This window comes from Stenella coeruleoalba, assembly GCF_951394435.1.
Source record: "Stenella coeruleoalba genome assembly, chromosome: 20".
NCBI lineage: Eukaryota > Metazoa > Chordata > Mammalia > Artiodactyla > Delphinidae > Stenella > Stenella coeruleoalba.
In genome coordinates, this window is record NC_137166.1 from 46,654,711 (window position 1) to 46,670,406 (window position 15,696).

A 15,696-nucleotide genomic window follows, 5' to 3' on the forward strand; every position below is an offset into this window, starting at 1 on the left:
GGGATTCATTCATTCACTCCACAGATGCGGTAGGGGTGCCAACACTGGCCAGGTGTTGTAGCTCTGTCCTGTCTGTCTCCTGCTATGTTTGTGGAAAACCTTCCTTCCTTGGGTCTCTAACCCTCCATCTGTTGGGACAGAATGATCTGCCTTTTCCTGTCTCTGTATCTCCCTGTGTCTCTGTCATTCATTGAGCACTGACTCCAGGAAGGCACTGTGCTGGGAGATGCCGGGGACACGGTGGTGACCAAAATGCCCCTGGCTCCGCCCTCACGGTGCTCCTAGTTCAGAACCATCACCAGACAGAAACAAACCCATAAGCAGACAGAGGGGTCAGAGCCGGGATGGGGGAATCCAGGGACCCGAGACAGCGCAGAGGACATGCCTGTGTGCCCAGCACAGGGTCAGGCCCAGAGCAGGCGTTCGGAAAATGTTTGCTGATGAACAAACTCATGAAGAAGGATGCCGCTGCCATCCTTCCAGTCGCTCAGGCCAACAGGCTTTCATCCTCCCTCAGGCCCTCTCTTCCTCTCTCACACTTCACATAAGATTTACCAGCAAGTCCTGTTTTAAAATCTACCCTGAGGGAATCCCCTGGCGGTCCAGTGGTTAGGACTCAGCACCTTCACTGCCGGGGCCAAGGTTCAATCCCTGGTCAGGGAACTAAGATCCCGCAAGCCTCGCTTTGTGGCCAAAAAAAAAAGAAAAAAAAAAAGATCTACCCCAAACCCACCCCCATCCCCGACCCGGACTGGGGTGGTCACCCCGCACTGTCTTTCCCCCGACTGCAGCCAGAGGGAGCCTGTGAACACCTGTGTCCAATCACAGCCCTCCTCTGCCCAGGATCCTCCTGTGGCTCCATCGTACACAGAATAAAACCCAAGTCCCCTCTGTGGCCCACAAGGCCCTGTACGACCAGGCCCCATCACCTTCCTGATCTTATTTCCTCCCTCTTCCCCTCAGTCACTCCATTTCAGCCACACTGGCTTCCTCAGTGCTCCTCAAATACATATACTTGGTCCACTCCTACCTCAGGGCCTTTGCACTGATTCTTTCTCCCAGATGTCGACACAGCTCCCTCCCTCCTTCAAGACTTCCCTCAAATGTGACCTTCTCAGGGAGGCCTCCCTGACCACAGAGTCTAAAGTTTTACTCATCACCACCCCACCTCCTCCTCTTCCCTACTTTATCTTGTCTCCTTCTCACTCATATACCATTTTTTTTTTTTTTTTTTTTTTTTTTGCGGTACGCGGGCCTCTCACTGTTGTGGCCTCTCCCATTGCCGAGCACAGGCTCCGGACGCGCAGGCTCAGCGGCCATGGATCACGGGCCTAGATGCTCCGCGGCATGTGGGATCTTCCCGGACCGGGACACGAACCCATGGCCCCTGCATCGGCAGGCGGACTGTCAACCACTGCGCCAGGGAAGCCCTACCATATTTTACTCGTTTACCTTGGCGACTCTATCTCCCCCACTAGAATGTCAGCCCCACAGGGACAGGACTGGGCCAGAGGAGCTAAGAATTGAACAAGGACGGGGGAACCTCAGGGCTGAGCGGGAGAGGATGTCAGAATTGGGGTAGGGAGATGGGGATTTCAGAGCCAGGAGGTGGGGAGAGCCATCATGGCCAGGGAGGGAGAGACCTCAGAGTTGGGAGGTGGGACAAGAGGAACCTCAGCCTCAGGAGAGTGTCCAGGGCTGGATGGCCACGCTCACCTTGACCCTGAAGGGGCAGCGAGTCTGGTCCACCAGCATGATGTTCTCAGGCTTGAGGTCGGCGTGGATGATGGCTAGCTCCTTGAGCCGGGCCAGGGCTCTGAGCACCTGCAGGGTGACCGTGCGGATGTGGCGGGCAGGGAGGGGCTCAAAGTTGTTCTCCTTCTGGAATTCGAAAAGGTTTTGCTCCAGCAGTTCAAAGACCAGGTAGAACTTGAGGGCGTCGTGGAAGAACTCGAGGAAGCGGATGACGTGGGCCTCCTCCGGGTCCAGGCCCCTCATGCAACGCAGCAGCTTCAGCTCGTTCTTGATGATACGGTTGCGGTAAGCATCGTTCTTCAGGATCTTGATGGCCACCATCTCGCCCGTGCTTCGCCGCCAGCCCTTGGCCACCTCCCCGAAGGTGCCCTTGCCCAGCACCTCGATGATGTCATAGCAGTCAGTCTCCGACTGGATGGTGGCCATGGTTCCTCTGCCACCAGACACTGCCCTGCCGCCACCTCCGCCCCACGGGCTCTGCTTCCGAGGCCTCCCGCCCTGACGCTGGCCCCGAGGCCTCCCCAGTGGGGGAAAGAGAACCGCACTCGTGCCTCGCCCTGCGAGGTTCACCCCCACCTCCCTGACAACCCCCAGACACCTGGGCCGCAGAGCAAGTCTGCCAGGGGGTGCACTCCTACCCTGAAGACCTCCTGGCTTGGGATGAGGGGCCCCAAGCCCCCCTGAATGGGTTCCAGCGTTGCTAAGTGGCTCTGGTTCTGTTGTTGGAGACCTGAGCCCCTGGCTGGAATGGGGGGGGGGTGGCAGGTAATGCCCCCTCCCCCGTCCAGTGGCGGAACCCTAGAGGGGCTGGACAGGAGAAGGGTCGACGGAGAGGGGAGTGTGATCGTGGGCCTTGGGCATAGAGGAATGGGACATTCCTAAACAGAGGTGAGGAACGGCAGGCTTCCCGAGCTAGGGGATTTGTGTGTGCGTCTGTGTTCAGAAAACAGCTGCCCCCCTGCCTGTGGCTGCCCTGGGGAGGCGTGGCTACAGGGGGGCCATGTTGCAAAGGGTCTTGAATGCCAGGCTAAGGAGTCTGGACTTTGTCCTGAGGGCACTGGGCAGCCACGGAAGGACTCTGAACAAGGAAGGGCAGGTTCAGATATTTATTTATTCATTTATTTAAATTTTAGCCACGCCACGCGGCTTGCAGTTTCTCAGTTCCCCGACCAGGGATCGAACCCGGGCCACAGCAGTGACAGAGCCGAATCCTAACCACTAGGCCACCAGGAAACTCCCCAGGGTCAGATCTGAGTATCAGAAAGCTACTGTGTGAAGAAGAGTGGATTGGAGGGGGCAAGAGTGGAGGGCCCCAGCCTGCAGCAGGGCCCAGGTGGGAAGGTTGGGGAGGCGGGGGAAGAGGCAGATGGATGAGACACACAGGAGGCCAGGTTGGGGGGAAGGAGGGAGCCATGCAGGGCTCTGGCCCTGAGAGGGATGGGACATGGACCGGGAGCAGTTTGGCAGAGAGGACATTAGGAAATTTAACATTAAAACATTTAAAAGGGTATTGAGTGTTGTTGGGTTGTTTTGGTTTTTTTTTTGCGGTACGCGGGCCTCTCACTGTTGTGGCCTCTCCCGTTGCGGAGCACAGGCTCCAGACGCGCAGGCTCAGCGGCCACGGCTCATGGGCCCAGCCGCTCCGCGGAATGTGGGATCTTCCCGGACCGGGGCACGAACCCACGTCCCCTGCATCGGCAGGCGGACTCTCAACCACTGTGCCACCAGGGAAGCCCAGTTTGTTTTTTTTTTAATTTTTATTTATTTATTTTGGCCATGCGGCTTGTTGGAGTCTTAGTTCCCAGACCAGGATTGAATCCAGGCCCTTAGCAGTGAGAGCACAGGGTCCTAATCCCTGGACCACCATCAGGGAATTCCCCGTTCTGAGTGCTTTAGAACCCTTATCTGATCCTTACAATATACATCTCAATGCCTCTATTTTATGGAAGAGAAAGTAGAGGCCAAAAGAAATTTTTTTAATGCCTAAGGTCACCCAGGTGGGTGCCAGAGGCAGGCTTTGACCTTGAGCAGTCTGGCTCTCGAGCCAAGCTCTGAACCACTGGACACAACCTCCTAGTGTCCAGGAGACGTCAGGGGGGTGTGCAGAGATGCAGACGTGCACTGGAGGCCCGAGTGGACCCAGGAGAGATTTGGGGAATTATCAGCACAGAGGTGAGGAGTGGAAGCCGAGGGGAGGGTGACATGGCCCAAGGAGGGTGTGGGGATGGATGAGGGCCTGGGAGGAGCCCTGAGGGCCCAAGGGACAGGAGGAGAGAGAGAAGGAGTGCGGGGGAGAGAGAGAGAGAGAAGAGAGCGCTCAGGAAGGAGGAAGGAGCCCTGAGAAGTCAGGACACGGGAGACAGAAGAGGCCCTGAGCGTGGCCACAGACAGGCCACTGAGAGGAGGAAAACCTCAAATGCTGGGGGCCTGGGCAGGGGGTGCGCACCAGGAACGTAGGTAACTCCTGCCATGTCTGGTGCGCATGAAGAGGAAGCGTGTGATGGGTCGTGAGTGACCCAAGGCGGGGTCGGCTTGAAGGAAGCCAAGTGGGGAGTTTGGACAACTCAAGGGCACTGATCTATAGCCCTTCTTCCTCTAGAATGGGAGGGCGGAGATGTGAAGAGAGTGGAGGAGTGGCTATAGTGGCATCAGGGGGAGATTCGGGACTAGACAGCTTGTCTAGGGCATCTCAGAGAGAAATGGGGGAGCCTGGGGACCCTGGAGGGGGCTTAGGGACTTGGATCCTGAGTGGAGATGGGTCCCTGGAGGCTGAGGTCCAGCCCCAGTAGGGGCTGAGGACCCTGGGACTTAGTCTTAAGAGGGCAGCCGGGTGCCTGGGGTGGAGGCCCTGGGGTTGTCCTGGCAGGAGTGGGTCCCGCAGCACAGGCAGAGTCTCCCGCAGAGGGGTCCCGCAGCTGGGTTCTGCTGGGGAACTTCCCCAGCTCAGAGGCCCCTGGGAATTCTGAAGGGCTAGGACAGCCCCCTCCCACCGGGCCCACCCCAAGGCCTCCCAGAGTCTCCTCAGACCAGGGGTGGCCTGTCTCACTGCACAAAGCATCCTTTCAGGCCATCCTCAAGGGACTCCTTTCTCTGCACCCGCGCCCCACCCCCCAACAAACACACACACAGAGGAGACCTGACACAAAGCTACCTCTGGATTATTTTATTCACATGGCTTGGCAAGATACGGGCACTCCTGCCAAAGAGTCAGGCACGGACTCCCCGGCCCTGACCCGGTCAGTCGCCCGCCTCCCAGCCCTCTGAGGGTTAGTGCTAGTTATCTCACACACAAAACGAGGAGGGGGATGGGAAGACGGGAGGGGAGTCTCCCTCTGCTGAGGGGTTTCAGATGACGGCAGCCTGAGCCCCCTCCAACCTCGTGGGGCCTGGAGGCCCCGTCTCCGAAAACCCCACATTGGGCAGCCGGACCCGGAATCCACCTTCCTCCTGGGCTTTGGGGCTTAGGGACACCCGGGGGAAGCGGAACTTGGGTGACTTCTCCCCTCCAGGTGACTTGGGGGCCGCCTCGCCCTCCTGCCCCCGAGGGGCCTTGGAGGGGGTAGTCAGGCCCACACGGGGCAAGCGGACGCGGACGCGGCCCCGGCGCCCGGAGGCCCCTTCCCCGCAGCCCTCCTCTTCCTCGTCCTCGGGGCTGGGGGAGCCTTCCCCACTGGCCGCCTCGCTCTGGCTGAAGCCCACGCGGGGCAGCCTGAGTTTTGGGTTCTTGGCCTTCTCGGACTCCTCGACCCCCTCCTTGGCCCGTGCCAGGCTGAACCGGGGCAGCCGCACCTTGAGCTTGTGTCCGGCATCCCCCTCGCCCTCAGACACCTGGTACTCAGCATGGCTGCCCACAGCGGGCGGGGAGAGCTCCAGGTCAGGCAGCGAGAGGCGGAAGGTGCACTCGGCCCCTGGGGGCTGGTCCCCAGGCCCCTCACCCCCCGCCGCATCTCTAGCCCCCAGCGTCGGCATCTTCAGCCTCAGCCCGCCCTCACCTGTGGCTGCCTCACCCGCCTGCACCTCTCGGCTCAGCCCCACGTCCAGCTCAAGCTGGGGCACTGTCACAGCGGGCATCTTGAAGACACCCTCACCCTCGGGCAGCTCACCACCCACCACCTGGGCTCCAGGTAGAGACAAGGTCACCTGAGGCACCTGGATCCTATAGCCTGGGGTGCCCTCTGCTGGAGGAGGTGCATTCTTGGCCTGCTGCCCGGGGGTGGCACCCAGGTCAGCCTCCCCAAAGCTGGGCAGCTCCACCTGGGGCAGGGAGATGCAGAGCGGCCCCCTCGGCCCCCCATCCTGGCCCTCAGTGCCCACCTGCCTGGTTGCGGACATTTGCCCTTCCTCCTGGGCCCCCAGAGTAACCAATTCCACCTCAGGGATCTTAAGCTGCACAGCCGTGGACTCTGGCTTTTCCCCGGGGCTGACTCGCCCCCCCTGGATTTCTGCTTCCTTCCCTCGAGCCAGCCCAAAGGAGGGCATCTTCAGCTTGGGCATCTTCACCCTCGCATCCCAACCCCTGCTCTTGCCCTCCAACTCAGTCGCCCCTGGCACTAGTTCTCCTGCCTCGCTGTCCCGGCCTCTGACCCCAAACTTGGGCAGGCTGAACCTGGACCCCTTGAGCTTGGCGTCAGTCCCTGCCACCTCCACCTTGCCTGTGGGCAGATGGGAATCCAGGCTGAGCTGTGGGATGGACAGATCGAGGGCGGGCAGCAGGCCTGCCTCCCCCGTCCCTCTGGCCTCCGCCTCGGTGCCCACCCGAGCCTTGGGGAGTGAGATGGCAAACTTGGACATCTTTAGCTTGGAGGCTCGTCCGGCCCCCTCAGCCTCTGCCTTGGTCACCTTTGGCCCCGAGAGTCCAAACTTGGGCAGGGAGAACTTGGAGGAAGGCTTGACTTTCACCTCCGTCACCTCTACTTGCCTTTCCTCAGCCTCCACTGTGGGCAGCTGTGGCGTGACAATCTCAACGGAGGGCAACCAGAAGGCCACTTCCCTGACCCCTGCTACCACCCCAGGGGCTTCTGACTGCTCCACCTTGCCCACGTCGGCTGCTGGGACCTGCCCCTCCAGGCCGAAGGCCCCGGGCAGGTCTAGTTCCACTGAGGGCAGTGTGAGAGGGGGGACGCCCACACGAGCCTCGCTGCCCATCTCTGGCTTCAGACAGGGAAGTGTCACCAGCTTCCCCAAGACCTCAGCACTTGCCTCATCTGGCTTGCCGCGAGATGGGGACTCTGCCCTCCCTAGCTTGGGCATGGTCATCTTGGACATCTTGAAGCCAGATTCCACCCCCTCTGCTTCCTCTGCCCTGGCAGCTTTTAGCTGCACCTCCGGAGCCTTGGGCAGCTTCACCTCAGGTGCCTTCGGCAGATGCACATCCGGGACCTTTGGCGCCTGCACTTCCGGCAGCCGCATCTCCGACACCTTTGGCAGCTGCACTTCCGGGAGGTGCACGTCCGGCACGACCATCTCGGGCAACTTGGGGAGTTTTAGCTCTGAGACCTTTGGCAGCTGCACTTCCGGGAGGTGCACGTCCGGCACGACCATCTCGGGCACCTTCGGGAGCTTCATCTCGGGGACTTTCATCTCCGACACCTTTGGCAGCTGCACTTCCGGGAGGTGCACGTCCGGCACGACCATCTCGGGCAACTTGGGGAGTTTTATCTCCGAGACTTTTGGCAGCTGTACCTCTGGGAGTCGCACCTCTGGCACAGCCATCTCGGGCACCTTCGGGAGCTTCATTTCGGGGCATTTCATCTCGGGTACCTTCGGCAGCTTCAGCTCCGGAACTTTCGGGAGCTGCACTTCGGGCACGGCCATCTCCGGCACCTTTGGGAGTTTCACCTCAGGGACTTTCGGCAGCTGCACCTCTGGAAGCCTCACCTCTGGCACGGCCATCTCCGGCACCTTTGGGAGTTTCATCTCTGACACTTTGGGGAGCTCCACCTCTGGGAGTCGCACATCTGGAAGGGCCGCCTCGGGCATTTTGGGGAGCTTGACGTCTGGAGCCTTGGGGAGCTTCACCTCAGGCCCCTTGGCCTCCTTGGCCTCAGGCGGCGAGACCCCGATGCCAAAGGAGGGCATCTTGATGGTGGGCAGCTTCAGCTTGCTCTCAACGGCTTCAGGGGCAGCGGGCCGGGGCTCCAGGAGAGAAAGCCCAAAGGTGGGCATTCGAAGTTTGGGCCCCTTCACCCTGGCCTCAGGGCTGCCCTTGGCCACCTTGGCCTCGGCAACTTCTTTTGCTCGAGCCCCAAAGCGGGGGAAACTGAGGCGGGGCATCTTCAGGGCCACCTCAGGCGCCTCTACTCGGGCTTCCACCTCTGCACCAGGCAAGGCCAGGTCCACCTCCACTGTAGGCGCTGCCACGTCCAGGGTGGGCACCGTCACTACCGCAGCCCCTTCCCGGGTCTCCAGACAGGGAAGTGTGGGCAGAGTGGGTAGCGAGGGCAAGGTGGGCAGCTCCACTTGTGGGACCTGGATCCCTCCAGCCGCAGGTTCCACAGCAGGTGCAGCTGGGGCTCCCAGCCCAAGGGTTGGCAAGTGGAGGGCAAAGCCACTGACTACCTCTGCTGCAGGGGCCACCTCCCCCTTGGGGGCTGCGACCTGGGGGACACCCACCTCAGCACCCGGCAGCCGAGGCCCAACCAGCTCCACCTGGGGAGCTGTGAATCGGGCTCCTGCAGCCCCCTCGGCCTCTGCTTTGGCCTTCCTGGGGGGAGGAGCTGCAGCGGCCAGTCGGGCTACCTGGGCCTCTTCGGCCACTTCTCGGACACGTAGCCGAGGCAGCTGGAGGCGCCGGCGGGTGGGGGCAGCTGGGACAGGACCTTTGACAGCCTCGACTTTGAGGCCTCGACGCAGACGGGAGAACTTGGGAAAGGAGAATTCGACGTCAACAGGGGCCAGGTCTGCAGGGACCCCCAGGGCCCCGGGCACCACCATCTTCTTCTTCTTCACAGGGGACAGACTCTGGATGTTCTGGGGAGAGAGGAGAGAGGCAGCAGGCGGTGGGACAGTGGGAGGCCTGGGGTGGACGGGGGGAGCCCCACGTGGTTATTTTACCAGGCTGGGGATGTGCTGGATTGAGCATCTTGTCCCCAGAACACCATCCCCACTTCCTGCCTGTCACTTCACCCTTACTGCCCCAGAAGGCAAAGACTTTATTTAGAATCTTACAGTGAATCAACAGGAGTATAGAAACTGTGACCCAAGACTTCTGGCTCCTCCTCCAGGATTTTCCCCTAAACCCTCGCTCTAGAGATGGGGAAACTGAGGCCCAAGGAGGGGAAGAAAGCTGTCAAGGGTCACTCAGCAGTAAATGAGCTGCCCTCAGGCTTGAACCTGGCCTCTCTGGTTCAGAGCGCCCTGGTTCAGGACGCCTGACGAGGTGGATGAGGGTCCTGGTTTGGGATGAGTGGGTCCCCCTCCCCAGGGGCAGAGAACAGGAGGCAGTGGATGGGATTAGCGCTGGGTTAGTGACAAGACAGAGGGCAAGGCTGGCCCACCAGTGTGGGGCAGTGGGGCTCACGGCGCAGAGACAGGATCGCTGGGGCAGTCCAGGGCCGTAACCGGGCTAAGCACGCGTACCAGCTTGGCCACCTTGGCCCGCGGGCCCTTGATCTCGTAGCCGGCCACGGTCCCAGGCCGCAGCGCCAGGTCCCCGGTGGGCACAGTGCGCTTCAGGCAGAAGGAGACCTTGTAAGGCTCGGCGCATTGCAGCAGGCGTAGTGCGTCCTCGTACTTGAAGTTCTCGAAGAACACTCGGGCGCTCAGCAGCTGGTCCCCTGCAGGCCAGGTGGAGGTGGGCGGGGCGTGGGCATCTCTGGGCTCCGCCCAGGCCTGGTTCCGCCCACTTCTCTGGAGCCTGTGCAGCGAGGCGCCTCCCAAATTTTTGGCCCCGCCTATACCCGAGCACAAGATTGAGACGCAAAGTTCCTCCTGGTTTGAGGTTCTGACACTTAAGGACAAAGCCACGGCCTCGGCCTTAGCCCCGTCTCCTTCACTGAGCAAATCCAAGCCCATTCAGGTCACACCCCTCCCCCATCCTCACACTTCAGACACTAACTTTGCTTCTTTTACTGAGAGAACAGAATCAGAAGAGAACTTCCAGAAGCTCCCGCCCCATTATTCAACCCTCTGATCCTGTGGCGATTCTCTCCACTCTCTCCCCACGTTATCAATTTGATAAACCATCCCCACTCCCAGCTCTGGTCAATCCCTCCACCACCTTTTCAGGGACACACTCCAGCAATTCTCCCCTCTCTCCCCACGTTATCAATTTGTCCTTCTCGTCTACATTATTCCCATCAGCATACAACATACCATTCTTTCTCCCATAAGAAAGGCTGTCTTGACCTCACTCCTTCTGGATCTCCTGCCCCATTTACCTGTTCCACTTGATGGCAAAATTCATTGAGTTGTCTAGCTGCATTATTTCCAGTTCTCCAATTACACTTTTTACATCCCCCCTCCCAGAGCCTTGAACTGCTCCCCTTAAGGTCCCATGCAGTGACCTCTGTGTAGTTAAGTCCAACGGTCAAGTCCCAGACTTCATCTGCTTGAACTCCTGCTTGAGACGCAGCTTCATGCTCCTCTCCTTCATCTACTTGCTTGGCTCGGCTTCCAGGGTGCCACACCTTCTGGAACCTCCCTCGAGGTTCCTTCTCAGCCTCCTGGGATGGTTCCTCCCCATCTCCCAGACCTCTTAAAGACACACAGTCCCAGAGCTCAGGCCTTGGACCTCTACTCTGGTCCATCTCCATGCTACACTCATCCCTTTGGGAAGCTCATCCAGATTCAGGAGTTTAAAGAGCATAAATATGCTGACTCCCAAGTGTATCTCTCCAGCCCAGCACTCCCCCCTCCATCCTAGACTCAAATATCCAACTAGCCCTCCACATCTCCACCTTGGGATCCACCTCTCATCTGACAGATCCAAATTCTATTCCTGGTTTTCCTGCAAACAAGCTCCAGCCCCAGTGTTCCCCATTTGTGGAACTACCAACTCCATTCTCAGGTCAAGAATCCCTGGACACATCCTTGATCCCTCTCTTTCCAATCCACCCCATATCCAGTCCTGAAGGCGCTTCGCCTGGATGGCAAAATGCATTGAGTTGTCTAGCTGCATTATTTCCACCTCTCTGATTACACTTTTGACACCCGCTTCCCAGAGCCTTGAACTGCTCCTCTCAAGATGCTATGCAGTGACCTCTGTGTAGTTAAGTCCAACGGTCAAGTCCCAGACTTCATCTGCTTGAACCCCTGCTTGAGACCCAAATGATATCCAGAATCCAAACCCTTCTCTTCATCTCCAATAACACTCTTTTGGCCCCAAGCATCACCAATCTCTTACCTGGAAAATCACAGTAGCCTCTTTTCCTGCTCCCCATCCTGCCCCCCACCACCCCCAGTCTACCGCTAACACAGCATTTCAACACAGTCAATTCACGTTCTTTCTTCAACTCACAAACCTTCCAGATTAAAAGTCAAAGTCTTCCTCATGGCCTATAAAGCCCTCTAAAAACTACCCTTTCTCTTACCTCTCTGGCCTCATCTCTTACTCTACTCTTCACTAACTCCACTCCATCCACCCTGGCTTCCTGGCTGTTCCTCCAACAAGCCAGGCATGCTCCCATCTTGGGGCATTTGCACTGGCTGTTCTCTCTGCCTGGAATGCTCCTCCAGATGGCCACATAGCTCATTCCCTTACCTTCTTCAGGCCTTTCTGCTCTTCCTGGCTCACCCTATTTAAAAATGCAGCTTCCGGGACTTCCCCGGTGGCACAGTGGTTAAGAATCCGCCTGCCAATGCAGGGGACACGGGTTCGAGCCCTGGTCCGGGAAGATCCCGCATGCCGCAGAGCAACTAAGCCTGTGCGCCACAACTACTGAGCCTGCGCTCTAGAGTCCGTGAGCCACAACTACTGAGCCCACGCGCCACAACTACTGAATCCCACGCGCCTAGAGCCTGTGCTCCGCAACAAGAGAAGCCACTGCAATGAGAAGCCCGCCCACCATTACAAAGAGCAGCCCCCAATCGCCGCAACTAGAGAAAGCCCGGGAGCAGCAATGAAGACCCAACGCAGCCATAAATTAATTAATTAATTAATTAATTAATTAATTTTTTAAAATGCAGCTTCTGTCCTGGCATCCGTAAGCATATATCGCCTTCTAATTTACTGTGTATTTTACACATTTTGCTTAAATATGTCTCTCCTTACTAGAACGTAAGCTCCATAAGTGCAGAGAGTGTTATCTGTTTTGTTCACTTCAGTAGCCCAAGCACCCAGAATAATATCTGGAAATAGAAGGCACTTAGTAAATAGCTGTTGCATGAATAAATCGCGTCAGCCTCAGCCATGTTGCCTAAAATATCCCTTACTAAGCTCCCCTCCCCACCCCCTCCAAGTTGTTAACTCCGCCTCTTTTCTTCAGCCTCAACAACAAAACAATAACTAGCACTTACTTAGTGCTTACCATGTGCCACTTAGCTACTTGCTGTGTTTGCAAACATTTAATCCACATAATAACCCTATGAGATAAGTACTAGAATTAGTCCCATTTTAGAGGTGTAAAAACCGAGGCACAGAAAGATTACAAGATAGTAAACTGCACATCTGGGAGTCGAACCGAGACAATGAACCTCCAGAGCTCCTGCTCGGATCAACCGCAAAGCCGATAGGTAACACAAAGCCCCGCCCCTAGCCCTTAACCCCGCCTCCTGGTCCCGGTACCCAGGGCAGCTTCCCAACCCCGCCCCCGCAGGAAAGCCCCGCCCCATGCCCCCGCCCCACTCACCTTCCTGCAGGCTGAGGCTCCTGGCCGCAGGTGAGTCCTCACGCAGCTCGCGGACGAAGATTCCCTCCTTGCCGCCGCCGGCTACGTTGATGCCACTGACCCCTGTCTGCGCCTCCGTCTCCACGATGATCTCCACCAACTCCGCCCGCCTCAGCTCCTGCGGAGGGCGGCGAGGGATCGCCATGGGGCGCTAGGGCGGGACTTCGCCCAGGGCCCGCCATTGAGCTTAAAAGCGGCTCTTAACCGGGTCCTCAGGGCACAGGCGCCTCGGCAGGGCTCAGGCAGGTTGTGCGGGCCCACCCTCTCCAGCATCTCCCCTTTAAGTGAGCACGAGGGCCGCTCGCTCAGTGACACCCCGCGAAAGGGTTCAACGGCTCTCGAGGCTCACAGGCCTGGTGGAACCCCAAAGACCGCTATCGGGAGAGGCGGGGCGCGGGGCGGTGTTGTAGAGGAGGGGCGGGGTGGGGAGGCCAGAGGGAACCTGAGTTGCGACTGAGAGGCGGGCCTGACATGAGGGCGGGGCTGTGCCTCCCCCCCCCCAGAGGGGCGGGGCCAGTTGGGGCGGGGCTAGGGTTGGAGCATTTGCGGATCGAGGACGGTTGCCTGAGAGGAGCGGCGAAAGATAGATGGGTGCGGCTACAGTGTAACCGTGGAGGTGCGGAGGGGACCCATAGTCTGTGGACGGGCTTGAACTATGGGGAGGGGCTTTAATAACCGCAGAACAGGGGTGGGATGGAGGATGGGGTCCCGAAGAAAGGGCCGACCCTTAGTGGTGCGGTATGGAGGGGTGCAGGTGGGACTGGCCTCGTTGAAGGCTTGATGTGTGGGACTGTGCCCCATTGTGGACTCTATGACCCCAAGCCCTGCATAACGCCCATTGGAGAGGGAATCCAGTGAAGAAGGGTGCGTGGGTAATGAGTGGTGGGCTGGCAGACGTGGTATTCCTGGTATTTACTGTAAATGGTGCTGACATGGCCCTGGCCCAGCAGTGCACTGTGGGATCTGCACCCGGCCTTCCCAGAAGAAACAGTGAAAGGCCTCAGTTCCACAACCATCCAGGAACCCAATCTGCTGTGTGTCTTGGGCGGGTGGGGGGGGACTTTGCCCTCTGTGGACCCATTTCCCTACTGTAAAGTTGGGTAACATGGGTGTACTGGAAGGAGTCTCTGACTGTGAGCTGAGACCTGAAGCAACAGAGATGTGAGGGGTTGCTGTAGTGGGTAGTGCATTGAGGCTGGTACAGACTGGGGTTGAGCCCAGGGCTTGGAGAGGGGAAAGCAGGTCTGGCCGATGCTCCACAGCAGTGGCCCCGGGACTGGAGAGCTGGGCGGAGCATGGTGAGAAGGGGTAGGAAGAGTTGTAGTAGAGGCAGCAGGGAAAAGCATGACCATCACCACCACCCTTAGGCCCTGGGCTAAGCATTTTATGTGTGGCATCTCCTTTCATCCTCCCCGCAGCTTGGGCAGTCACCGAGTAGGACACAAAGGTCCAGAGAAGTGAAGTGACTGCCTAATGCCACACAGCAAGTTAAGCACTGGGGCCCCAACCTCAGGTCTGTGACCTCAGAGCCCATAAGCCGTCCTGTAGGCGGTGGCCTCCATGCACTTTACTCCCTGCCTGCCACCCCTCAGCCTCAGCTTGACTCCTGTAAAAGGAGACCCACTCTGTGCCTGGCATCCAATGGGATGCAGTCAGTGCTAGTGCCCTGTCTCCATAACAGTGAAAGCCGTTAACATTCGAGGAGGCTTCCTAGGTACCAGGCCCTGGGCAAATGACACAAGTGTGAGTCCTCAGTACCCTCAGAGGTGGGAACCATTGCCCCATTTCACCGATGGGGAAACTGAGGGTTAGAAAGTTCAGGTCATCTGTTCAGGGCTGTACAGCTGAAGTGATAGGGTTGGGATGTAAGCCCATGGGTCCAAAGCCCATGTCTTTAACCCCTACACCATCCTGCCTCTTCTGATGAAGGGTTTCTACTCTATTTTTTTAAGCTTATTATTGTTAATATAATTCCATTATGCTCAATGAATTAGCTTCTTTGAATCTTAGTCTGTGCCAGGTACTGTGTTAAGCACACTACAAATGTTATTTTTTTTTCCTTCACAGTGACCCATAAAATAGGCCCTGCAGCTCTCTCCATTTCACAGATGGGGAGACTGAGGCACAGAGAAGCCAGGAAGTGTCTCCTTGCTACCCTAGTCCGTGCTCCCACCAAGGCCCCACAAGTCCTCCTTGCAGGATGTGTTGGGCGCTCACCTCAGCACTCTGGCTCCTGGCCTCCATGGTGCTGCTGGGAGTCACCTGGGCCCCAGGCTCCTGCTTCCTCTCTCCCTTCTGCTGCAGGACCAGTTTCAGTTCTGCATGGAGCAGCTGCCTCTGAGCCTGCAGGGGCAGGGATGGAGGCTTGAGGCCAGGAGAGGATAAGAGGAGAAGGCTGGGCTTAAAGGGAGAGGTCAAGGTGGGTATGAGAAGGGGAGAAGCCCCCCCCCATCCCAGCTGTCCTCTTACCGCTGCCTGGGAACAAGCACCCCCTCCTAACAGGAGCCCAGCCTGGGGTGGTGCACAGTCGTCTGCGGGGCTCGCGCCCTTCCTCTGGGGTCTCGCGCCCTTCCTCTGGGGTCTCGCTGCCTGCCAGGGAGAAACCAGGTCATGAGGCTCCAGACAGGCGAGGGAGGGGCAGGGAGGGGCATGTGGCACCAGCCAGTGCTCACCTCAGGGTCACCTCCAGCTCCTTGGGCCTCCTGGGTCCGGGGCTCTAAGAAGAATAACGTGAGCATTACTATCAGCTAACCCCACTGATTGCTTCCTGAGTGTCTGAGCCTTCCCACACTCTGTCAATACTCTATCCCCAGGAATTCCCTGGCAGTCTAGTGGTTAGGACTCCGCGCTTCCACTGCAGGGGTGACAGGTTTGATCACTGGTCAGGGAACTAAGATCCTGCATCCTGCATGGTGTGGCCAAAAAAAAAGGGTACTCTATCCCTATAGTGCAGGTGGGGGCACTAAGGCTCAGAAGACCTTTATCCAAGGTGACACAGCAGTATAGCCAGAACTGACTCCTAGGCCTTTCTGACAGCAGGGCCCCTACGCCAACCACCTCAGCTCACTGAGGGGGCCAAATTCACTGTAAAATCATTATATCCACTGCCATGTAC

General features: G+C 58.3%; 2 protein-coding genes across 4 annotated transcripts in view; both read right to left on the reverse strand.

The window, feature by feature from the left end:
* The window catches only part of HIPK4 (homeodomain interacting protein kinase 4), a 7,005-nt gene extending 4,809 nt beyond the window's left edge, over positions 1 to 2,196 (reverse strand). The window contains exon 1 of the mRNA XM_079908670.1: positions 1,717 to 2,196. Coding sequence (XP_079764796.1) covers positions 1,717 to 2,181 — 465 coding nt within the window. The 5' untranslated portion in view covers positions 2,182 to 2,196. The remainder of the gene's footprint in view (positions 1 to 1,716) is intronic.
* Positions 2,197 to 4,615: 2,419 nt separating this feature from the next.
* On the reverse strand, positions 4,616 to 14,915 carry PRX (periaxin; the record flags this gene model as incomplete). 3 transcript variants are annotated; one of them, XM_079908645.1, is made up of 4 exons in its annotated part: positions 4,616 to 8,724; positions 9,334 to 9,530; positions 12,543 to 12,699; positions 14,799 to 14,915. In XM_079908645.1, the coding sequence occupies 4 exons, from the start codon at positions 14,823 to 14,825 to the stop codon at positions 5,101 to 5,103; spliced, it is 4,005 nt and encodes a 1,334-aa protein (XP_079764771.1). In that variant the 3' UTR covers positions 4,616 to 5,100. The 3 variants fall into 3 exon arrangements, with proteins under 3 accessions (XP_079764771.1, XP_079764772.1, XP_079764770.1); XM_079908646.1 differs by lacking the exons at positions 9,334 to 9,530; positions 14,799 to 14,915 and having other exon boundaries at positions 12,543 to 12,665; XM_079908644.1 differs by lacking the exons at positions 12,543 to 12,699; positions 14,799 to 14,915 and having other exon boundaries at positions 9,334 to 9,768.
* Between the last annotated feature and the right edge of the window lie 781 nt (positions 14,916 to 15,696).